The sequence below is a fragment of the Dermacentor silvarum genome, chromosome 11 (assembly GCF_013339745.2).
Source record: "Dermacentor silvarum isolate Dsil-2018 chromosome 11, BIME_Dsil_1.4, whole genome shotgun sequence".
Taxonomy (NCBI): Eukaryota; Metazoa; Arthropoda; class Arachnida; order Ixodida; family Ixodidae; genus Dermacentor; species Dermacentor silvarum.
Window position 1 is genome coordinate 104572384 of NC_051164.1, and position 26018 is coordinate 104598401.

At 45.5% G+C, this 26018-nt stretch overlaps 1 protein-coding gene across 1 annotated transcript; it reads right to left on the reverse strand.

The window, feature by feature from the left end:
* Nucleotides 1–1524: 1524 nt before the first annotated feature.
* Nucleotides 1525–26018, reverse strand: LOC119432342 (vitellogenin-2). The gene is given in 25 exon segments (XM_037699508.2): nt 1525–1935; nt 2856–3092; nt 3526–3683; nt 4099–4399; nt 4651–4890; nt 5438–5575; nt 6474–6737; nt 7412–7621; nt 8105–8408; nt 9062–9281; nt 10327–10447; nt 11482–11756; nt 12813–12919; nt 13393–13610; nt 14080–14280; nt 14840–15004; nt 15864–16032; nt 16361–16557; nt 17252–17438; nt 18958–19097; nt 19655–19822; nt 21687–21824; nt 21988–22122; nt 24221–24363; nt 25934–26018. Coding segments are annotated over 25 exon segments (4671 nt in total). The 5' UTR covers nt 26004–26018; the 3' UTR covers nt 1525–1770.

Genomic DNA, 26018 nt, shown 5'->3' on the forward strand with positions numbered 1-26018 from the left:
GTCTAACCCAGTGTGATGTGCTATGGCTTCGCTAGTCATCTACCTTCACAGAGTAGAATCGCTCCTGAATTTTTACTGCGAAGCTGTTAGCGTCTAGTTGGTCGGCATTTTTTGTGGGCTCGTTCAGTACTCACTCAAAAACAGTATCACCCCTTAGCGGCGGCGGTCACTTAGAGAGACATGAAACGGCAGCTATAAAAGGGCTTTGTCTTTGTGTTTCCGCGTAAAAGAATAATGTTTTTCCGTATATTCGCATTACAATCCGTACCAATCATGTCTACAGCTTGTGTGCAAGGTGTACGTCGTATGTTACGAATTGTCTGACGCAATTTACTTTGAAATATTCAATTAGTTCAATTAAGCACTTGCGCTTGACAGAGAGCCTAGAAGAATGGTGATGTATGCTGCACTTCCGCACGTGTGAGCGCGTGCGTAACGTACGTCGCTTGCGGTGGTGGTGGTGCTTATCTAACGTCGTCTAACATCGGTTGTGCTTTTCTAACGTCGGCCACAGCGTACATCTTCTTTCACAGGGTGTAATGGAGGCGGAGTGTTTATTAACTCTACCTGTATATATGCTAGGAGATATTGGTGCTTGTTAGACACCGCCAGGTGCCGCTCTTTTAATTCACAGATGAGCTCGAAGTGCCAAACAAAGAATAGAGAAACAACTATACTGATGACAGTTCTAAAGTTCACATACACACAACAAGAACAATTGTTTCTGGGCAGTTCACAAGCGTCCGAGTGTTCACGTTGACGTACACACATGACGGTCCTCGTTCGTGGAAAACACAGCGATGACAAACACACAGACAAGAGCCCCACGAACACGATAAGAGTGACCGTCGTTGGCATACCATCATCGTCATTCCAGATTGGTCATTCGGTCGTCGTGTCATTTCCGTCATTAGGCCATTGTCGTCATACACTCGTCGTCACCCCATCGTCATCATTTAGGAAACGTCATCTCCTCATGCCGACGTCGTCATACCACCTTTGTCAATCCATCGACATCGCTACGTCGACGTTATACAGTAGTCGTGCCGCTACGCTCATGCAAACGAGTGCCACGGCAAAGTGGTATGATACGGAAGTATGTCGCATATAGCCAGGGCAACGGAGGTCTCAGAATGAACTCTACAGGTGGCATATAAACGTGACTCCAGAAGTACGGTGCGCCGCTGCATTGCTCGAATGCTAATCGCATAACCGTCGACAGCCACCATGAGATGAGTTCTGCCGGAATGTATTATTTCTAATCGACGTCCTTTTATTAATGTAGTATAATGCAACTATGAACGATAGGTGCCGTCACAGCTTCTATCTGCGGGAACTCCTTCTGTGTACCATCTCCTATATGTACCATCAATGAAACAAATGAATAAAAAAGGTAATCTGAACCTGAATATAGCTGAGTTGTTGCAATGTAGATCGCATTCCTAAAAAACCATTTTCGCTAAATAGGGTAGCCACCAGTGTTGTAAATTTGTGTGCAGAGCGAAATTCCAGATGCATCAAATCTCACGCTTCATACTTGTTTATTTTTACATCTTAAAAAATATACAGTCGGTTCATGGCAGTGGGCTTTGAAGAATACGTGAGTTACTGCGAGCTCCCCGACGCCTGCTGCGGCTCTTGATCATCTCCAAAAATGCTGATGACAGGAAGCTGTTTTCCTTTTCTTCTCCTCCTCTTGAAATGCGGCCGCGCACGCGGGGTAGGCTCGGGGCTGATGGTTACGCCGCGAGTGAGCTAGGAAGGGCCCTCTTAGTGGGTGGGCGGGTGGCAGTCGGGGCTGGGCACCACGTAACTCTTGGCAAACTCCAGAGTGCTGTTGTACAGGTGACCATCGGGTCCGGACAGCTCGTGGTTCCTGTCAAGGTTGTAGTCACCGCACAGGCCACACAGCTTGCCGCGGTAGAATGGAGCGGTCTGCAAGAAACGGAGGTTTGAACTCAAGCGCAAGTCACTACTATCGCTTACTGAGAGAGAAATGAAAGACCCGGCGTTTCCCACAAAGTTAGTGCTTACACTCCTAAACTGCTATTATAACAGAGAAAAAGTAATGTGCCTCAGAGAATGTGTAACAAGCACGCGAAGAGCCGTGAGTGCACGAATCGCATATCAGGGCGCACTATGGGATCATTCAAGCGGCATTTTCTTAAATCAGAACAGTAGCCTAAACAAGGAATGCGGGGAAGGGCGGAAAGATTGGGGTAACATTGGTGTCGAAACAGCCCTGACAACTTAGTCACCCAAGAGTACTTCTCAGAAGAGAAACATGTTACGAACAGCTTAAAGACAACCCCAAATTGAGTGAGGAAGCAGTGCAACATACGTGCGCTGTTCCTCTGCCTTTTTCAGGATACTTTCTGAACTAGCATCTGCTGCGCGATGATGTACTCAGACTCTGAGCCATATGCCTTGTTATCGGCTACAAGACACTGAAACAACTCTCCCATAAACAAGCACGACCTTGCACGTCGTAACACCAAACCGGTCCGGATAACGGGACTGACGTCTGTAATGAGCGTGTTGAACTCATTGAGGCAGTGCCAGCGGCAGCCATGTCAAATGGCAGTCAAAAAGCATGCCTAGAATCAGGCACATTTCTTATGTTTACAGCCTGCAGCCGTGTCCGGTCTCGCTTAATATTACGAGCAAAATAAGTTTGCCCTTGAAGTTGTATTTTGTAAGCTTCTTCAAAATACTGTTACTTATTAGGTGCACACATATGAAGCAAACTGGTTGCTGTCTTGGATAGCGTTCAAGGTTTCTCACTCAAAAGCTTCTTCGCTTGTTTCTTCTGTGTCTACTCGAAGCAGCGAAGTGAGCTTGAAAAAGCTACTAACCTGAAGGAAGAGCAGGTTTCCATTGAAGTTCAGGTAGAGGCCGTAGGACTTGGAAATAACCTCGAACCACTTCTCGCGAGTCCTGACTTCGAAGAGCTCGACGTCGTGGTCGGTGTGGCTGTAGGGCCGCTCAGGCACAACGTCGACCTTGTTGCCGTCGACGCGTACGATGAGGCCGGAGTCTTCGGTCACAGGCAGGATTTCAAGTTTGGTCGTGTGGATGAACACCTTCAAAGCCTGTAAGTGTTCAGAAAGTTATGAAGCCGCCTGAGATCGCAGCCACTAAAAAGCGCATATATTTCTCACAGAGCGTAATGCATGCTGCAGACAGCAAAGCTACTACAGCTTTCAGATAGTATTTTTTTTTAACGAGGGCGTTGCCGACCTTTAGTTATTTCTTCTTATTGTGCTAGCCTGCCTAGCCATTCAGGCAGCACGAGAAGCTGCGCAGTGCACTTTTAGGCGGTATCTTTGCGCCTGTCTCTGTTATGAAATTCTAATTCTTTCGCTGTATTCTTTCGCCGCGTAATGAAAACTTCCGTCATTTATCACTTATTTCATTAGCAACTAGCATTGACGGTGCAGGCTCATTACTATCCCGTGCATGTCTAACATAAGATTCTATGATTTCAAATTGGAGTTTCAGGTAATACGAGAGGGTTGCCCTGACCTTAGTGAGCGAAGGATTGTTGGTGGAACGGGCCAGGACCAGGAACCTCTTGTTGGGAGAGCAGTCACGAGTGATCACTTTGTAGCAATCGGTCTCCGGAAGTTGGACGAGGGTGCCATCGAAGGTGCGCACGCTGAGTGACTGAAGGTCGCAGTGCCCTGTGGAATGCCAAAATGTACTGAAGCGCTACACACTTTCTCACATCAAATTTAAAAAAAAAAAACTTTTGTTTGGCGTTTTCTGAACTACGCCATGCATCAGAACTTGTTTCGTTTCACTCGTGATCAGAGTCTAGGTGCCATGCTACTTGTCATTGTGGAGTGATCACAATATTTCCTTGGGCAATCAGCTTTACAATAGCTGTATCGAAATGCGGAGCTTTATTGTAAAGTTACTTGTGACAATTTGCCAAAAATGGGAGGGGGGGGGGGGCTAACTGCATAAAAGTTTTAAGATGGAGAGAGTAAGGACCATGTCTTTCGTAAAAGAACTGGATTACGCATTAGCCTTTATAATATAAACAAGCACGAGGGTTGTTTTAGTGTCGGGGAATTATTCGAGAGGAGTACTCACTGTGCCTGTACTGCTTGGCGTACTCTGCCATGTTGGAGTATCCGAGCGATGAGAAAACCCTGGGTTCGAGCATATGGCTGAACGTGGGTACGTTCCAGTGCTGGAAGCGCTGGCCGTCCTCGGTGGTGATGACAAGGTCGGTGTGTGGCTTGTCCTTCAGGTCCCACCAGGGAACTTGAGAGACCAGGTGCAGTTTGCCGTTCTCGCCAGTGAAGTGTGAGCGGATGATGCCGAAGAAGCCACCGTGCTCTGGCCTCAAGGCCTGGTACTTGGCGTGCAGGGGGAAGAGCTTGTTGAGAAGCTGTTGGGAAGAAACAAAATAAAAAGAACGTTAGAACTAATTTTCTATTATCTTTTCCCACTGTTCCCATTTCAGGGTATCAAACCAAATGTTCTGTGCCGACTGACTTCCGTGCCTTCCTTCTGTTTTTCAACTCTTTCTTTGAACCACACTGTTCATTTCTATATCGTCAAAGAAGTGCTCAACGAACTAGTGGCGGTTCTCTGTGGATTGACGCAGGAATAGAAGTTGGTGACAGGAGTCGCCCTTACCGGCTTGTAGTTCTTCCACTCGACGTCAGCGGTCAGCTTGGCCAGGCGGCTGGAGTGTCGCAGGAACTTCATGCAGTAGTAGTTGAAGGGGATGCCGTGCTCGCGGTCAGCGTTGCACTTGAGGGCCATTCTGTGGAGTCCGTTGTAGCGTAGGTTTCCGGTGATGGGCTTGCCGGCGGCTGCGTTCACCAGCTGCTCTTCGTCCTTGTCGGTGTGCGTGTACTGGCCGTGGATGCTGATCTGTTTTTTTTTAATGAGAATAAAGAGAGCGAGTGCTTTATGGGGCTGGCTTTACCTTTTTGGAAGTACCTTCGGTAAAAAAGTACAAACATCACACTTTCAATTGTCGTTCATATCTCTCATTTGAAACTTAGATTTTTGTACGGGCCTATTCTGCGCAACCAACCGGTCCGCGTTTTTGCATCCTACAGTTTTTGCTCACGCATTTGCTAAAAAAGTTAACGAACGTGGGACTCATCAGTTGCGTGTGTCCTTCGCTGAACATCATTGATCAATTATTTATATCGCCATTAATGATATTACAATATTGTGTGGTTTCCTATGAGGTTTCTACTTTTATGAGGTCCTTTATGTATTTAATGTGCCGTTGTGCGCCGCTTTCGGGTGTGTAGTTTGGTTCAGTACATTCAGAAGCCCAGTACATTCATCTAGCGCCATCGATGGATAGTCTGGAAACAAAGGATGTGACTGAAGTGGCTGCAGTCGATTGCATAATAGAGAGTCGCTACTATAAATGTTGTTAACAGACAACACAATTTCTTCTTACGCTAGACTGGCCCTCGCAACTGCTTCCATAGTGGATGTCAAGTTTGGCGTCAATGTGTTTGCCCTGGTAGAAGGTGGCCAGGTTGTTGGCACGTGACCAGTCAGGCTTGGGGAACTTCGCTGAAGCGTCCAGGCAGATCTGCGTAAAGGAGTGAAAAAATGTGCAGATTAGTGCGGTTCTCTATGTTTTGTTTTGTTGTTGATTGGTTTCTGTTCTTTTCTGGATTAACGGCAGCTTGGAGGAAGAAAGAATGGTTATCACTACATCGTGGGGACTCCACACGATTTCCTAATTACGCCGCAGGATGGGCCAGGACACTAGTGCAATCGGTACATTCTCGATGAGAATCAAATGCTGGCATTTAGAAAATATGCAAACAAAACGAAAGTAAATAATATGTCTAGTTTTAATCGTCATTAAAAACGCCTATGAACTATGACATTTACTGTGAAATGCGTACTCTAGAAACGAGCATGTTGAACACACAACGCGTCGCATCGCAGCAACCAGCGCTCGAATACTATGAAGCCCGAAATCTTCATAAAACCGGCAGTTTTCGACACACATCGCCATTTAAAAGGAATCTGTAGCGGAAAAATTGATTAGGAGACTGCGTGTCCACCAATATTTTGGCTACTGGAATCGACGCATTTTTATCGTTTTATTTCTATTTATTTATGTATTTCTATTTACTATTTATCTATATATTTCATGGTCATCGCTCACACCACTTGCTCTTGACATTATTTTCATACTTATATATTTTACGCACATTACAGAGAATATTTTAGCCCTCTATACAGCCCGCTACATCTTACACCTCTCATCAACCGCATCATCGACTTCCCGACACCATTTCTTGGCGCTCTTTGGCCATCCCTGGCCCTTGCACCATAACACCCCATACATCATCATCATCAATAAATTATGTACACGTCAAAATCGACTCGACATTTTCAACCCTCCGCCTTAAAGTAGAAAAATTATCAACTTCAATGTTCCTGGAATTTAGCATGAAATGCGGTACAAAACTCACCTTCGTTCCTTCGTGGTCATCGCTCCTGAAGGGCGTTCGATCGTAGAAGAACTGCAACTTGTGGTTGAACAGATCGTGGTTGAACGAGTATCTGAGCTCTGCGGCGACCTTGCGCTCCTTGGTTTCACCCTTGAAGTTCACGTCGAGGTTCAGCACGTGGGTAGAGGGCACCTCGGTATCGTCACCGATTTGGTCATGAACCTTGAAGTGGCTGTGACGCTCGTCCTCAGGCTCCAAGAACTTGTATGCGATGTCGATGTCCAGCTGCACATCGGAATCAGGCCAGCCATTAGAGCTGTCGCTCATCGTGTTTAAACTTAAGCTTCTGCCAACTCAGTTCAACGCAAGAACGGTGGAATATTGCTAGGATTTTCACATGTAGTCCCGTGGGACCATAGCGTGATCAAGCAAGGTTTTAACGAGTCAAGTTGTTTACGTTTGGTTCCTGTCGTATTGCATACAGTTAACGTACACTCTCAATTTTAATTTATAGTATGTTGAAACACTAGGACACTCTTCCGTGTCACGATACCTGGCACTCACTTTCTTTGAAAGTTGACTAAACTAATTTGAACTATAGATAAACGCATCGGTTTTAATCCATCGACGCTTCGACAAGTATTATTAGGTAAGAAATGCGTCACTTGAGCCCCATAGTAGCGTCTACGAAAATGTTTGATGGATAACTCACGTGCATGTAAAAAACCCGCCAAGATATTGTCGAGAAAATAGAAAAGCGCATGATACACATTAAATGTATTTATTTCGGTGAACAGTAGGGCATTTCGTAGAAACGTACACTAAAAGGAGGATGCCTGACAGTATACACGTCGAGTACCAGTCAGGCTGTCGTTGGCGAATATTGTAAGCGTTCTTGTTTTAACAGCTTCCTATTCTGGGTGCTCAGCTTGTAGGAAAGAAGGAAACTGAGAACTTACTTCCTTGGTCGGGGCATCACCGGCAGGCTCGAAGTAGATCTTGACGTTCCGCGGGTGCCAGTGGGGGTTGATGGTGATGTAGTATAAGCGTTCGCGCCACGTCATGTGGTGGAAGAACTCGTCAAGTGCGCTGTGCAATCCCCTCTTGATGAGGTGGCCCTTGACGTTCATGCTGACGCCGAAGATGTCACCAAAGTAGTGGCGGTCAAACTGCGCAGGGCACGAAGAGATCACGAATCACATCTGGGACATTTGTGTTCTCGAAATGTGTTCGGCCATTACTTTTAGCAAGCAGCTGCTTACAGCATTGCGCATTAACATAGCCTCAACCGTAGTTGGCAGTATATGTCTCTAGCTGTTCACGGTATAACCTTCATTTCCTTTTAAATCTTATTTTCTTTTTGCCTTTAGCAATAATGTTTACGCCATTGAAGATTTGCTTCGATGCAAGCATTTTTAGTACGGCACTTTGTGCCACTCAAGAGTCGTACCATCGTGTACGACATGCAAGGCATGTGGAATTCTGAGAATGTGCACAGCATCTCTCGATAGGAATATCAGACGAATACATTTTTTGAATGAGCTCCGAGCACCTGCAGCTTTGCTAGTCTTAAATTGAAGTGTCCCGCTGCATCTTATTTCGCTATTTCAACAAACATTCGATTTCTAAGCGAAATTCCCTATTGCGCTCACTTGAAGAAGTTCATCCTGGCGGTACAGGGGCTTCTGGTTCGCGGTGATCTCAGCGATGGCATTGGCATGGTCCTGGGTGGTGTCGTAGGGCATGTTAAAGGTGAAGGGGTGGAAGTGGTGGTTAGCCGCGTTCCAGGGAAGGTGCAGAGGACGGCTCAGGCTGAGCTTGCCTTCCAGTGGTGCGATGGTAACCTTGAGGTCAAGCGGCCAAGAGATCAGGGTCCTGGCATCGTATCCAGAGCCCAGGGATGAGCGGGTGAAGCTCCATGCGAAGCCAAGCATCTGCTGTGTGCGGCTCTCGTACCTGTTTAAATGAAGAAGCAACATGGGGAAGCAGTTCAGGTTGTTTGCCATGCTTCCGTCGTGGTATATGTAATGGAGAGTTTTCGCGCGCCGGTAAACCTATTACCATTTGGGGAATGGTGCATTACCGGAGTTCATCCAGAGAGCACACAAAGGGTAACACTGCCGCGACTTATTCTAATTATTTGAATTCTAATGAACTGCTGCTGGAAGGCGTTTATAGCGATATAATTCTTAACATACAGTCATTTTACAGTTTTCCTTCGACTAGGACACTCAGGAAACGCAAAAGGCATTCAAATGCATTGTAGTTGAACGAAGCACCACAAGATGCCGCTACCAGCCTTGTTAAGGCCGGCCACAGCTACGGTAACCCAGCATGTTTGTCAATCTCACATTGCCTCCCGTTTTGTCAGCGCTGCTTAATGGTCACATATTGCAGTCAACAAGGGATCCGCTTCATGAATCTGCAACCTCTTAGTGGTCAGAATGAATGATTCGGTAACTTTCATCTCAAGTTCTTATTGTTACAGCACGTCAATGCGCTAATTAGCATCTGAGAGCTAATTCATGAAGTATAAGGCTACCGCTCCTGCTTCCTTATGTCTGCCGCCACTGACGTAACAGGAGGTTTAAAAGGCAGGTTCCACTCACACGTAGTGTCGCTTGACGCCCAAGTGGATCTCTGCGTTGTCGCCGTGGGTGAGGTCGATCTTCTGACGGTGCGCGTAGATGAACTCTGCCTGCTTGAAGTCAAAGAACACCGGCACGCCAAGCTCAGTGGGGTTGAGGTACGTCATGTCGTGGCTGAGGTAGAAGGTCTTCTTGCGAAGCTCCTTGCCCAAAAGCTTCTCAGCCGTTTTCTCAGGTGCATCTGTACACAATGAACGATTGAATTAGGTTTAGACAGCCGCTGTCAGCTGCCATGAAAGAATTCAGAAATAGTACCTAGACGCATCAAATCAAATAGAAAGCGTTCTTTGTTGATTTTGTGGGTTCTTTAGAATACATTAACAGTCTCGTATACAGTGTTATCGCAGAAATTGCCACAGCCACTTCATGACTGTTGATGAATCACATATTCAGGAATTTTACGGCTCGTGTTTGAATTTGAGGCCTACGTCTTATTTGGCAGCTATGACAGTGACCACAGCGATTTCACGCAGCCTCACAAACGTTAACGATTGCTATCAATATGGTGAGACAAAAGTATGATGGACACAACTAGTTTACGCCTACCTAAAGCGAAGCATTCGTGACTTGTAGGGAATGATTGTATTATTAATGTGCAACTGTAGTGTAGTGAATGGTTATGTAAAAATTACATGATATAGTGTTTATATTGATAATAAGTATGACAGAATGTTTGTAATGGCAAAATATAAGATTGAGAGTGAACTAAAACCCAGTGGCACATACATACCCAGTGGCCCTAAGGACACATTCTCAGTGCACCTACCCATTTGGCTAAGTGGAACATGAACAGTCGCCCTTGTGGCACATAATTTTAGTTAGCACTGTCGCCGACATCGGCCACCCAAAACACTGAGATACCCCGCCCGCCCACGACAATGTCGCTGCACTCGGAGAACAATATATAAAATCAGAATTCTCATATTAATGCACATTTCTATGACCCCGCTTCACGTTACATCCAAGTAAGTTTGGCAGTCTTGACCCTAATCACTGTTTTGCCGAGTGCAAGCTGACTCACCTGGCCGATGGCAGTTTTGTGACATTCAAACACTCCATTGGCCTATTTTGGTTTTTGAAAACTGCTTAAGACATGGTTAAGGAAAAACGCTGGCCTACATAACTGTTTATCCTAATGCAGTAACATTTCATATAGAACGCACGAGGTGTAGAAAGCTGCTTAGAGGCCGGTCAACTTGAAATTCCGTGCATGTTTTGATGCCCACCTTTTGACTTGATGGCTTCAAGGATGCTCTCGTCAAAGTCCCAGCTGTCGACGGCCTTTCCGAACAGCGACAGGCTCATGCGGGCATACACGGGGTCGTACTCGCGCTCGTGAATGTGAAGCTGCGCCACAAAAAGAAAGAAAGAAAAAAGAAAGAAAGAGGATTTTGGGAGCGGTGCAAATTAAAGTCAGGATTCGCATTTAATTGCATAATATAGCTTTCTGCCATGTTTGGCATCGCGGGCTGTGCTACGTAAAGGCGAAAAAGCTTCAGGTACAACCTTTTACATTCGGTATACCTCGGTTGGCGCTTACGTGAAAGGAACACGATAAAGTTTGCAGGAGCCGTCACAAGCCACTGATATCCTTTGTTATTGTAGCCAGGCCTAATCACGGGATTCAGCCTTTCGGAGACGAAACCTATCTTCTGCTTTGTCTGGAACGCCATATGCCTGAGCGAAATAATGTAATTGGGTAAGAACTTGCGCTCTTTCTTGAGTTTTGCATTAAACACGTACGTTGCGCATTTAGCAGCACCGTCGAACAGAACGCTGATGATGTCTGAAATAAATGCACTGTATTGATATATTGTGAATAATAAGTGCAATGACAGTTGCTACGTGTTGCTGCCCATACGATCAAAGTCACTACCGAATACAAACAGAAGTCGGAAGCGTAAGCATCGTGAAACGCGTATTGTACGGGGCGCAATGAATTGTTGTTGCTGAGCGGAATATAAGTGGAATTGTGACGCTCGTCATCGAATGCGGACGGAGTGATTGTGACACCGAGTTGAATACTAAACGGGCCAATGATGGCGTCGAGTCGAGTTGTTTTTGACAGCTTTGGAACAGTTTCTATATACAATGCCAATCATGAATAACTTGAAAATTACGCGCGCTGGCTTGATATTTGTGACCCTGTGATCCATGATATGGCAACACTGCAGGGACATAAAGATTATTTGCTGGTGTGAAATACCTGAAAACATTTTGAATATATATAGAAATTGCGAACGTCGGCTTTTATGTTCGAGGTAGAAAAAATAGAATATTTGATTGCCTACTCGAAATCTTTTATACAACCATACAAACCCTAGCCTATTGCTAAACATTTATATGGTAGGGGTGATGGACAAGTTCTAGGCCAGACTTACGGCGTCCTCGATCTCCTTTCGCTCCTTAGCCGAAGCATCACGCGGGAAACGGCGGCGGCCCATGAAGTTCCAAAGGTTCTTGGTGGATCCGGGCTGCGGTCCGACGAGGCGGTTGAGCACCTTGTCCAGGCCCCAGCTTTCGAACGAGAAGGCGACGCTGTCGGTGGAATGTCCAGCGACGTAGTCCTTCATGTTGATGTAAAGGTTGCGAGGCAAGTAGCTGTCGTGAGATTTGATCATCTCGACCAAGGTCGCGCCACCGTAGTCGTACTTGGCTGCACAAAACGACGAGAAAGATTGCGTTGCAATGGGAACAAAACAATTTTTTTTGTACTCGCTAACGACGATCTATTCGAGACCTTCGGACCTATTTCGCTGCGTCGTTTTCACCCTCTTTGTGTTTCGTTAACGCTCAGCTGTGGCACATTTTGGAGTATTAGTCTAGCGCAAGCACGAAGAGAACTTGAGAAGAAAAGAATACACAGACACAGCACCAATTTTCACTACCAATCTTGTTTTCTGGGTATCTTGCCGCACTTACACCCTCTGTCGTATTTGTACTTGGTGTACTTGAGTACTGCGTGGTAGTTCCACGTTGTGCCATGTCCTACATCCAGCGTTATTACTCAAAAATTATGCGCTAAAGTTGAAAGATAGCGCAGTGCGTATCTGTTTATTTGCTGTTCTCTTGTCGTCATCTTGTTCAAGTTGCACTAGTATTCCTAAAATATAAACCAACAAGCAAGCATCGCCAGCGCAGATGAATGGTTCCGGGCTTATGTCGTGCTCCAGACCGCAGTTATTAGCATAGAAAAGTATTTCAAGATTGGTTTGTAAAAGTTACACGAAACAAACATCGACTTGAATAGCTGATCTGAAAAGCTTGATGCAGGCTGATGACGAAAGGTGGATGCCAATCCAGTGATTTTTATTTTTTATAGCACAACTGCCGCAACCAATGAAATTCCTTCGAGGCTGCCTCCATTATACCCTATTTATGAAAATGTTTTAGAGGCCCTGGCCAAACAAAAAGGAAAGATGCTGCCACGTTGGTGTTATGCCTATAATAGTCAGCAAATCACCTAAAGGCAAATATGTGCCCGATTTCTCTGACAGTAAGGACCTTAGGACAAGCATAAATGAAGCGAGCAACCTAATTGAAATGTTAAGCATCCGTGATCCCAAAACGACAGCTTATATCTATAACCTTTTAGTTGGAGGTCGGGAACTTCGCTTGAACTCAGCAAGTAGTTGCAAAGTTTGTGGCGTTCTAGAAAGTTTCTTTCTGTATTACAGTGCATGTCGTTTCATGCTGTGAAAGTCGTCCTTACGGTTGTATCCGGAAGAGATGAGCAGGTGAGACGAGGCCTTGTCAAGAGGCTTCCTGAATCTCGGGTTGGTCTCCCAAAGAGGCAGCACGTAGCGCAGGTGCTGAGCGCTGCAAGAGAAAAGCGGCACATAATTTATGAAAATCTTCCGCGTATTGGTGTTTGGTGCAAATTTGCATCATATACCTATGTGAAATAACGATGTCAGTTAAAACCTAATTTTTTCGTAGGTCAGGCATAAACAAAACACTCCGATTCACAGCATGTTTGAATATTGTGCGAGATAATAATTAGTGGGTCCCTAGCTCAGTCCGGCAAGTTGTGCCATATCCCAAAAGCTCTGTATATTAGGTCACGCAGTTATTGGCGAGCGTAAAAACGAAGAAATGCGGCTAAGATAATCAGGGCAGCGTCCGGCTCACTAGCCTTCTGTAGAGTCTGAACAGAGAGAAATAGAAATCTACACCAATAGGAACATAGATTTGAACTGTTCACCAAGTTGTTTCAACAAGGTTTGTCTTTGTTTTGCGAAATGATCGCAAACGGACAGTAATGTCATTTGCTCTTTCGCGAATATACTCACATTTCTTTGTGGCAAGGGTATTTGGAGTTGGCCAAGGCGCGGAAGGCGCTGATGACGAAAGCCACGACCTGGTCACTGGGGTCAGAAAGGACTTCGAGGCCGATATGGCGCAGAATGTACAAGTCCGGGTTGGTCACCACAACGACGAGGAAGGCGGCGATACGGACCTCGCTGGGCTCGCTTGTGTTGTGAAACACGGGCAGGGCGATTGAGCGAGCCTGTAAGCGACGTGCAGACATGGCCATTGAAATCTCTCCAGAGGCTCAGATGTTCCGAGGAAGTGAAACATCGACGCTAATGATTGTAGACTAACGTGAGAACAAATCGAAGCACTTGAAGAAAATCCAAGTTAGGCTTGCCAAAAAAGAAACAATTCAAAAGATGACATCGAAGGCCATTGAGCATCAATCACTTGACGTAAGTGACGTGGCGAACATAGTCTCAGATTTTAGGGAGCGTCTGTCTTTAAATGTCGACATAAAATGTCCGCAAGTTATGATCCGAAAACTATAGACGTAATCGTCGTACAGAGTGTTCTCGTTTGCAGAAAATTTTGAATGAAGTGGGCGCAAGAGCAACAACAAAACTATGAAAGGTGCTTCTGAAAGCTAAATTTGCGTGTTGGTATTTTGTACATATGCATGAATGTTACAGAAAGGCTAAGTTTATTCCGACTGAGCAGCTTACCAGTTCAGGGTGGTGCTTGGCGGCCTGCTTCAGGGCCCACAGGGCGGCCATTCTCTTGTGTTCATTCGCGTGCCACTCGGGGTAGATGAAGCGTTTCAGGTAGTACAAGGCCTTGTGGGTGCCCAGGTTACCGGCCGCGCGAAGGAAGACCGTGCTTTCGTACTCGGGTTCGTGCGCGACGTCCTCCGGTGTCACCGAGTACTACAGAATAGCAAAGTAGGGCGCGTGAGACAAATTGTTCCTGACTTTCTAAGACTTTCACGCTTCTGATCTTGCACACTTTACAGGGATTGCACAGTGGGATTGTGCTTCATTACTAGACAATTCAAGGATGTGCATTATGCATTGACGTTTAATAATTTGGGCGCTGTCATGACAGGCTCCTCTGTACTAACATTTGTTTGACTCCGGTACTGTCACTTAAAGTGCAGTGCAGGGCAAGCAGGATGTAACTTTATGCCAAAGGGATGCTTTGTGTGTGAAAAAAATTAAGTTGGGAAAACCTGTGAGAGAGATCGTAAACCCACGGGTAAACTGGTCCACCGAAGCATAAAAGTGTTCGTGCAAAACATTTTCTGTAAAAATAAGACACGCATGTGAAAAGGAATGAACTAAATCTTTTATTCGTGTTTTGGCTTCTTTTAAGCTAACAAATGACTATTTTTTTCAGAATCATAGCTGCGCAAAGAATAAACTGCTGAATGCCGTACCAGACGGTTGAATTAAGTTTGTATTGTGAAGTTTTCAATGAGACACTTACGTTGAAGATGTGCGACACAATCTCAGGGCTGCAGGTGCCCTTGTCGTCCTCGTGGTTGTCGTGAGCGTATTTGCATCCCTTACCGCCGGCGATAGCGCTGGCAGCCAGCTTGCAAGAGGTCCAGATCTCGCGGTGGCTCTTGACGGCCTCAGACTTGCAAGAGTCCTGCGCGAAGCAACCAGAATCAGCAATTGTATTAATAAAACAGGGGTTTCACCATGCGGTTGGTCTATCACCGTCCAACAACTGGTATTCCGTCGACCATAGCGCCTTTTCTGCGTACCAATACGAGTAAGCTGAAGTGATTTCGTTCAGAATTTTTTTTTAGTTTCGGTCTCTTGTCTACTTTTCTAGACAAATACATGGCAGGATGCGCAAAAATTTAGGATTCAAGCTTAAAGGTTCTATGGGCAGGCTGGGACCAAAGCACGTTTACTGGAGCATCGTGGTAAAATCAAACAGGACAATGATGTCTCATTACAGTGTAAGTTAGGCGAGTGTTACGAGCATACCCCCCCCCCCCCCCCCCACCTCTCTCTATTTTAATTGCGCTACTTACCATCGTTGTTGGGGAAGCATCAGCTGTGATTCTAGTGCCGCGAGAGAGATGTTACTGGAGCTTCGGTACGACCACATTTCTTGCAAAGTGAAACCCTGGCAGTGACACATTTTCACAGTAGCAAATGGGAAAGGAAGAGATATGGAGGCAGCGGTAGTAGTCAAGATGTGCTCCGGAACGTCAATATGAGTTACTTTGTAGCACGAATATACAACTTTGAAGTATGTTAACCTACAAAGCGTTATCTCCCGGTTTCTGCATCATTAGGGAAACACATATCAACCTGGAAATATTTATTTCTGTTGCTGCTACCGTGTTCTTTTCACTATGCCTGACAAGTTTCAGCGAGCCAATCAACAATGCCACATTAATTGTGCAAGAGTAATTGTACAAGTTGAAAGACACTCGCATAATTTACGCTCACTTGTGCTTTCAACTGCCTCCTTATGCAGCAATTACACTTACGGCAATTTCGTGGAGCAGGGCAGGGCTGATTTCCTTCAAGTTGAGGTGAAGCTTGTTGTAGAAGCGGTCAGCATCATCGACGCTCAGTTCGTTGTGCTTGATCAGGTTGAGTCCGTAGGTGATCTGTGGGTTCAAGCCGGCGGCCGCCAGAAGGTCCAGGAAGACGTGTCTGCGAAAGGTGCATCAAGCCATCGTCGATCAGAATGCGCTCATTTCAGCCGTCGACGACCGAACCAAAGAAGCACTTTCCGATGTAATTGCTCTGGTCAAATTTTTGCAGCCTCATTACTTTACTTCCACCAGTCTGGATTAAGTAGACTTCCTTACGTACTTAAATTTGCACGTTAATCTAAGTACACGAAGATTGTTGCAATTCAGCCCCATCGAAATCCTGCCGTGAAGGTCACTTACAGAACACGTGACCTCATGCTTAGTGCTAGAACGTCACAGCCATTCAGCCACGACGGGTCAATCATTTTCGCTGTTCAATGTCTTACCGGAGGCTGTCCTTGAGGTCCTCTGGTGCCGTGAGCACGTGGTTCTGGTAGACGTCGTGTATATCATCGTAGCTGAACGTCAGGAAGTTGTGGAAGAGCATCAGGAAGAGCAGGCCTCCGCTCTCCTTATTTTCGACCTCCTTGATGTCCTCATCACCATACTCGATGTGCGCCAGCTTCTTCAGGCCTTCCACGAACTGCGGGAGGTAAGAAACGATTGTGATGAAGAGCAGTTAATTACTCATGTGATCAAGAGCAATTAAATAATATGTCTGAGGCGGGTGCCAACGCTTCGACAAAGAGACTTATTTTTGTGAGACCGATGTCGAATTTAGTGAAATTAACTAATACGATTGAGTAATTTGAGAATTTCACTTCTACTGAGAATACTGCTTCCGTAAACCGAGAAACTGTCGCAAACTGGGAAAAGGATTGGCGCCACTACTGTCAAAAACTTTATGGAAAGTTGATTTTCTTTCGTTCGAATATGTAAGGAAGCGCCGTTTGGCTAATATTGATCAATTTTTGCTCAAGAAACCCTACTCAAGCTACCTGTTCAGATCTTCCTGCTTACCCATTAGTGCAATTTTTCTGCTATGTCCGTGCAGAATTCGAATTCCAAGCAGGCGTTTATGTTTCGGAAATTGCACATTTCGAGATCATCAGCACCGCACAGGAAACTTTATGTAAATTCGTTCGTCGCTGAGGATTTGTACGGGGGGAAAACTTTTCGGGATCTCCAGTTACAATTGCCTCTCTTACTAAGCCATCTTTGGCATTAAATGAATGTGACGATGATGCTTTGAAGGGGAAGCTTATCACTCTAACATAGGTTAACGTGTCATTGTTGCTTTAATTCAACGTATAATGAGTTACTATGGGCACACTTACGTTCTCCTTGTTAGGTGTGAGGCCGAAGTGGGCCACAATGCGGTTCGGGTGCTTGAGCTCCTCCGGGTTTTGCAAGTCGTGGGTCTCGGGGAATTCCTGGGCGAGTGAATGTTCCTTCTCGCCGGCCTCAACCAGAGTGGTGTCAGTGGTCGCGGCATCATGTTCCTCTTCGAGGTCAAGGGTGCGGCTGTGGGGGGAGAAAGGTAGGAATGCAAAATATGATTTCAGTTTTTTTTACTGCACGCTACCAATATATGAGTTTCGCGCTTGCTTGTGGGCGCACCGAATCCAGGTGTGAGTACGCACCCCTATCTGCGTTTTATCAGAGGGAGAACGGCCGTTGTGAACGAGACTGAAGGCCCAGCCATGGGCACAATTGTATAATCGCTACCATTGCTTGTTTTCACCATGCCACCGACTCCAAAAAGAAAATATATACATAGAAGTAGCAACATGACCCCTAATGGCTCGTTTCAATTATTCGTGTATGTATTGTCATTCAGGGCTGTATTAGGCATAAAATGTTTTTAGCTCCCGTTGTTGGCGACCTTCAAGTGACTTTGAGCGAAAAGCCAGAGCCGTTATCCGGGCACTCCAACGAGAACATCCGCGCATCGTTGCGAGAGCAAAACGAGATCATCCGGGCAACCAGTCAAAAGTTAAGAAAATGCGGTCTCTGGCCCCCAACCCTTTGTACAGGACCGCATTACATACGCTAGGTACTCGTACTTCCCAAACAAGTTACAAAAACCATTGCTTCTGATTTCTTCCTAATGTTTGTTCACAATATCACTCAAGCTGCAAATTCTAGTACGCTAAAGTTTTATTTGTCATTTTCAATAGCGACTTTCGGAATGCAGATAGAGAGGTTGCCTGTGCTCTATTGAACGCCAGTGGTCCGTGAGGCGTGAGCGGTCCGCGACAAGAAGAAAAAATAGCGACAGACGTAGAGCGCACTGCACTGTTGGAAGAAGAAAAGCGGTTGAAGGCGGCACCACAGGCAGCTAAAGATGTCATATGGTGGTCATTTCTTGCTTACATATACTCATAATTACGGGAGAGCCTGCATTTTTTTTTTCTTCCACAGCTCCAAAACACGAAAAGGCATTAAAGTGGATCGATGCAATACATGCATTCAGCCATTAAAACTCGCAAAGTAACGTTTATTGCGAATAATTGACAATATCCTGATAAAAGATTTTCGAATAGTGAAGAGATGTCTATTTCATGTGTTTATGCACAGAGGCAGTAGTTTTCATAGGTAGTTCTCGCGGTTTATCGCAATCTGCCTGAAAATTAAACCCCTATGACGCGGGCAACCGCGGACAACTTTGAGCTCCATAAATATAAAACTCTTTAAAATAGTTATGGCGACGGAGTTGGGGCCATGTTGCGCGGTTGTTAACTAGCCTTGTAATGAAGCCACGAAGGGCCCATTAGGCGTGTCTGCGCTTACGTTTCAACTTATGTTTCTAATTTCGTTTCAACTTTTGTTTCTTATTTTCTTAACGGAGAGGCGGCCATATGAAACTGAGTGCATCTCCCTGGTTATAAAGACGGACAGTTCGTGGGTGCCTGTGTGACAGGTCTACTAGATGCTAAGGCACTCCGGCAGTCCTAATTAGAGCAGTCAATTTACAATGCATGAATTCGTTGCTTCATGTCATTTAGTGTGGAAAATAGGAAAAATTGTATGGAATGCTCACTTCAGCAGGACATGGAACTGCTTTCCTTCGCCGTGAGGCTTGAACAGCTGGACCGACTCGGCCCACGCATGACCGATGACGTAGTGTTGGGCGGTTCCCTTGAGCTCATAGTACACCTCGGAGGTTGCAGTGTGGGGGTACTAAAGCGAGGAAATGAAGCATGATATCGATTGAGCTTTTAAAATTGATCACACGTTTATTTAACGAACCGCGGCTCTCAGGCTAAAATCAAGGCAAAATTGTTATGACGTGTGATTCCCGCTTCAAGGGAATCGCGTGGCCTGAAGAGCACTGACATCGTCCCGAAAGTACTCAAAAATTATCATTGATGATTTCCTTTTTACTACAGTCGGGACGTCAGCGCGATCTTTTCAGTATTTGACTGCATAATTACGGAACCAAATACCTAAGGCAATCACACACTTTTATGATGAATGCAAATCATAGCGGAATTTGTGCAAGTCCACAAAAGTGACGAAAGCTCGTTTGGATTAGACTTGGTTAGGTTTAGATCTTACTTAGGCACGACATTGGCTTAGACAAAAGTGAAAATATGCTATAAGATAATCGACTTCATATAAGCCTAAATGTTAATAAGAAAATGACAAATCAAATCGTAGAATATACCGAAGAATCAGACATCTATTGCAGTAAGGCCGTTGGTTCAGCTGGACGCCGAAGGCAGGAAAACACTCACCGTCGCCAGAGCTTCGCATTTCACGCATTGGGTTTCCTTTTGGTGTCCCAAGAAGCTGTAATGCTCGTGGTCGCACTTGTCGAGGTTCTTGACCTTGGTCACCTCGATATAATCGTGTTCCTCTTCGTGCACGATGTACAGGGTGTCGCAGGGACCGTGCAGACCGTCCTGGGGTGAACAAAGTGCAAGTGTTTTTATTTCAAGTTTCAGGATGCGACTAGCTAAACTGTCGCTAATGACCTAATTCTACTTGTTCATATTTTACGCTTCGACCTGGGCGCTATTGAAGTAGGCATCGTGTTTTGCCTTATTGGTTCCAATTGTCAGATCCGCCATTATTGGCCCACACACACAAAAAAAAAGTTGACGGAAGGACAGCTGCTTTCATGGTGTAACTCGTGCATGATAGTTCTCGCAGTCAGATTCTTATCGTGGGCTCAGCAACATCGGTGAGCTACGAAACGATGTGCCAGGAATGATGAACTATACAGTTAGGCCGATAGGGGATGGTAATTTAAGTGTTCTGTATTGCCTTTGTAATGTTTCGTATAATAAAGCGCCGTAAATTGTACCCACGAAGTAACACTTGCGTCAGTGCATATTATGCTGCGAGTGGTACTTTCCTCATCGAAAGTAGGAAGGGTTCGACGTCGCAGCGGCAAAAAGTGGCGGTGTAAGCCGGTCGTTTGTTTCAGTTTCGAGTGCTGCACGTCGTGTTTCCTTGCGATAATGTTTGTTAAAAAAAGATGGCCACATACATCTGTAGTCAGACTTCGGCCGAACAATCAAGAAGCAAAACGAGCTGCTCAGTTCTAAGAAACGCCGGCTTTGTAAGGAACAAATACCGAAAGCCTTGGAAGGAAGCCGCAAAATATGCTAACAGTTTCAAAGCACGCCAACCTGAAATCTCCTGCGGAATCCTCAGAAGAAACAGAAAGGCGCTTACGATCTGTTTCAGTTAAGTATGACGGAGCCTCTACGTTGCGTAAGCATCCTGCCCGTACACACACCTTGCAAGGGTTGCTCATGCGGACTGTGCAGCAAAATCTTAAATATTTTGATGCACGATAATATATATTTGCAATAATTTAGTCAAAACGTTAAAACAAATTGTTCTTTCCTCGCATATTGTCTGATTCGGTCTTAAATATGTTGTGTCCTCTATTACAGTAAGCTTCACTTTATTTTTTAGCATTTCTAATGTTTCTTTTCCATGTTTACATGTACATGCATAGCTGCAGTGTGCTCATCTGTGTCAGTAGCGTTGAGATTAATGCATACGCACATTTGTTACATGAGAGTTCATACTCTTTCTCTGCATTCTGAAGCCATCCCGAACTTCCTTTCTCACCTTCGCTATCTCAATGTTTTCAGACTGTGAATTAGCGGACCTTCTGTTACGGTGCAGCTCTATTAACGTTGTCAGCGATTTTTTATTTCGATTCGTTAGCTGTCAATTTCACTGCACCACGGAACATGGGCTCCTTTCCTTCATCACAACTTTTTCAAAGGAGGCACACAACACTCTTGCGTGATTAGCTCGGGTACGAAACTATAAAAATTGCCTAACAGAAAGTGAAAATCGTGTTGGGTAGATGAGGTGGTTTGCCTACTTTGACACTAAATGACGTACTCTGCAAGCTAAACTCAACCGGTTTGATAATGGAGCACAATCGAAAAAAAAAGATCCTTGGTCCATGTCTATTCTTGCGTGCAAAAGGCCACAAACGCCTTTTGCACTTCGTGAAGGATACTGGATTGTACGAACGCTTGTGACAGCGGAGATTCCTCTACAGCTGACTGACTCTACTGTATTTCCTTTCACTTCTTATCTATTCTTCCTTTTTCCACCTCCCCAAGTGTAGGGTAGCCAACCGGACATGTCCTTGGTTACCCTCCCTATCTTTCCCTCTTCGCTTCTCTCTCTCTCTTCGCGCGTCTCCGCGCGTCTTATGGACGAACGGCTTCCGGGACGCTGTTCACCGCAAGCATGTTTTCATAACTTATTTTCATGTTACGTGTTCCGGCTCACCTCCTTGACGTGGTACTCCTTGTTGTCGTGGTGGTCATGGCGACCCTTGACTAGGTCCAGTTGGAAAAGGGACAGGATGCCCTTCTTGAGGTTCTTCACCCACAGCGGCTCGTTCTTGCCGATGGAGAACTCTTCGAGCTGGAATGGATTAAACGAAACACGTGAAAATTGTAAGCCCCAAGCAATTAATCTTCATGCATGCTGCCTTTGTACAGAATGCATCTGCTTGTGTGCGAACAACGCAAACAGGCCAAGACAATTGATCCCTTCCATCGGAAAGAGATTTTCTGCGTTGCCGTACCTTTCCTTCGTCGAACTTTCCGGCGAATGGGCGCTCCAGGACCCCAGCGACGTTTTCGTTCGCCGCGTAGTTGAACTCGTGATGAGCAACGTCGATCTGCTCCGAGTTGAAGGAGTCTGCTTCGAAGTTCACGATCTGAAACAACCAGAGCACGTGAATTAAATTGTGGTCGCTTTCTTGGTTGTGGCAAAAGATGGTAAGCCCTTTGAAATCGGGCAGAGCATTTAGGCTTAGCAGATTATTAGGCCTAAATAAAGGTTCTGTGGTTTTACGCGCCAAAACGGTGATCTGATTATGAAGGACACCGTAATGGGTGACTCCGGAGTAATTTTTTACCACCTGGATTGCATTGCAATGACCTTGATGCACTTTTCTAACTAATCATAGGATGGCATCACTATTAAAGTACGTCTTCTCACGAATCTCATGCCGCAAACATTTTTCGAATCGTTGAACTATTATATAAGTGGAGTTATCACACCCATAGCCGCCTTTATCTGTATTCTCGTCTTCCGCTAACGCGCTGGAAGCTACAGAGTAGGGGCGACCAAGAGGGCAAAGCCCCAGCCAGAAGTTGAGTGTCGCGGCGGCGAAGGGCCTCGTCGCGCTTCCCCGTGGCGGCCGTGGTAGACTACGCTACGTAGCATGCCTCTGTCATCTCGGCCGACACGCGCAGCTGACGCAGCTATGCGCGGTGCAAAGATGAAACGATTTTTCTGTCTTTTTAAAATCGCCGACATAGATATTTTCCCTTCATTTAACTAAAAATTTGCAATCATGTATTATCGAGAATGTTCTCGTGATCACTAAACCAGCAAATTACATTAGCCGGTTTAGCTACTTTCGATGGAGGGCCATGGCGGCATTGCGGAAGCGAGAACAAGCGATTATTCGCTGTTTTTAACTGCAGAATGTAAAGTGCCTGCTGCATTCGGTAACGTAATATTTGACTCACATGTTCACAGCAGCCTCTACGACAGATTGTCACCACCCGCCGTGGTTGCTCAGTGGCTATGGTGTTGGGCTGCTGAGCATGAGGTTGCGGGATCGAATCCCGGCCACGGCGGCCGCATTTCGATGGGGGCGAAATGCGAAAACACCCGTGTACTTAGATTTAGGTGCACGTTAAAGAACCCCAGGTGGTCCAAATTTCCGGAGTCCCCCACTACGGCGTGCCTCATAATCAGAACTGGTTTTGGCACGTAAAACCCCATAATTTAATTTTTTTTTTGACAGATTGTCACCGTTTTATTTCTACGTTCAAAAAGTGTTTCTGGCCGCCTTGCCGACGCATGGTACAGAAGTGCAGCCGACGCATGGTACAGAAGTGTTTTTGCACTTCGCCCCCTTCGAAATGCGGCACCTTTGTCCGGGAATGGAACCCGCGACATCGTTTTTAGCAGCGCAACGCCAAATTCACTAAGCCACCACGCGGGTGCTCATTTAGATAATCATTGGTTTGAAGGAACTACGCGTTTGTCCACCCGCAGGAAGGCATCGCTTGAGTTACCCTGCTACAGTCCTAGTGAAGAGGCTTTTGAATGTTCTCGTCGAATGTTACCGTTGGTTAAAGTGCATGTTTAAAGGCCTCCCGGTGCTGCAACTCTGCCTCCCTGCAGTTTACTAGCGAATTTAGGAACCTCGAGCTGACAGAGGGCCGCTTCACTCGAACGTTACTGAGTCGGTTATACTCAATCCAACTTAATTTGGCTGTAGACACTTTAAAATCTTGCAAACATTTTATTTTAGTTACTACTGGGCTCCAAACTCAGGCAACCATATTGTGAATGAAGTAGCTGCTTTTCCGCATATTCGTATTGTTATTGCTTTCATTTACTGCACTACTAAGCAATTACTCGAAAAAAAAACATGCAGGGAAGTAATTCTCAAAGGCCGAACTGTGTGTCTGACCAACGAAGATCTTCTAATTGCGAGGTAGAACTGGCACGTTCTGTTGCTACGCTATCCCACATTCCGATAAATGCCTCGTTCTCAAGAAAAAAGAAATCTTGTTTTGCAGTCTCTTTGACTTGTTACACAAGGGACACCGCGGCTTTTGCCGCCCCCTGGCGAAGATTCTCCTCACCTAAAACTTGTTTCCTCCATACGCCTGCTGGTTACTTCACGTCCCTGTTTCATAACTCAATGACTCTATGCGATTTACACTTCCTGTCTTCTTTCCATACGGCCGCCATACATGCATATGTCACGTTAATTACATTAAGTGTCTTACCTTGAAGTGGGTTCCATCAGGCTTCGGTTGCAGAACAAGCTTGGTTCGGAAGGCGATTCCTGATGACTGCAGCGGCTGCTCGGGATTGGCCACGTGCAGTGTTCCTTTGTACTTGTATACATACTCCTTTCCGACCTCGAAGCCTGGCAAAAAACAAAACGATATGCGTCAATCATTTTTTGTTCGACTGAAGGAGAAGTTGATTTGAAGTGAAGAAACAACCAAACGATCAGTTTTTTTTTCCCGGACAGCAGCCATTTCTTTGCAGAGTTCAGGGTACCGAGTACGATGTCGGTTTAAAATATTTGAACGTATAGGCCATGGCGAAGTACAGAATTCATATGATTACTAGAGGCTCGACGTACGAGAGAATCAGACTTGGTGTTTTCCACTGGGATTATGCCTTCACTTAGCAGTGCATATATTGACAATAGATTGAGAAAGAAACAAAAGCCGTGCTCGCTAAGTGCCTTGGAACAATTTGGATTCGTCTGCGTCTGTATACTAAAGGATAAATACGACAGCGTCCTACCGCTGAGGTTCGGCATTAGTTTTATCGAACAATGCTACCATCATTGAGTCGCCGCCTAACTCCATCGTTGCTAAGGTTTTGTACCTGAGACGACACGTACAATGCATTTCTGAAAGCTATGAATTGGAAGTGGTAGCTTAGCTGGAGCCAAATTCTAAGAACTTGGCGTCTAGATTAGGCCCGAATGTAGGGTGCACGCTACTTAAACAAAAAAAAAAACAAAAAAAAAACTATTGAATGCTTGCTTGAAGACGAAGCTCCGAACTGATATTTATGTCGTTGTCTGGGTACCTGTTCCCCTCCATATATTCGTTGTGTGACGTTGCACAGTAGGTTTCTCTGTAAGTGCACGCTACGCTGTACTTGGAGAAGTGCATGCGATGCATGCGACGAAACAAATTAAAAATTTCCTTCCTCGGTAGTTGTAGTTTTCTATCATGGACTGCCTAATTCATTGATGTGTATCTATAGATATGACCATGCCCGCTTTGTATCACCTGATCTGTAAATGCTATGATACTATATGTTAAATTCTCACTATAATTCCAAGGTTATAACAGATTGCTCCGCGCACAAGGTGCCATGTGTTACTTAAGATTTGTCAACTTGCCAATTTGCCATGGATCATATCCAGTGCGTGGTCTTATGCATCGATGAATTTAAAAGTCACAAGGAGTTTCCTAGTGGTTCTTTACATTCACGCGTCCTCAGTGACCACTTTTGAATAACAGAGAGACACTGGAGTGTCTATATAAATACATTAACTACTAAGATTATCTTGCTATTCAACCGTATCACTCTATTTCATCCTACTTACTACTTCAAGGCAGTGCAACTTACAATGGTGTCCTGAGGAGTAGCTCCCTACGTCCTACTTTCCCTATTACAAAGGTGCCTCCTACGCAAGCGAACACCCCCCCCCCCCCCTTTTTTTTTTTTCAAGCCACCATTAATGTTACCCAGATAACTTAATTACACTTTAACATCGGTTTTTTCGGCAGGAATGACTAGACAGCGCGCACATGACTGAAACATGCCCCGTGCCAGAATACTCGAAGCGTTCAAAGTCGTACACGCATGTGTCACTCGGGTACCCTCTTTGCACTGTACGCTTTAACCTCAGATAGTCTCGTGTAGACACACTCGAGAGTTACGTGCAAGGGAAGCAGATGTCCACTTACCGGAGGCGGCCGCGACGAGCAACGATAGCCACAGAACCCTCATGGTGGTCCTTCAAGAACTCGCTTCCATTCCAAGCGGAGCTCT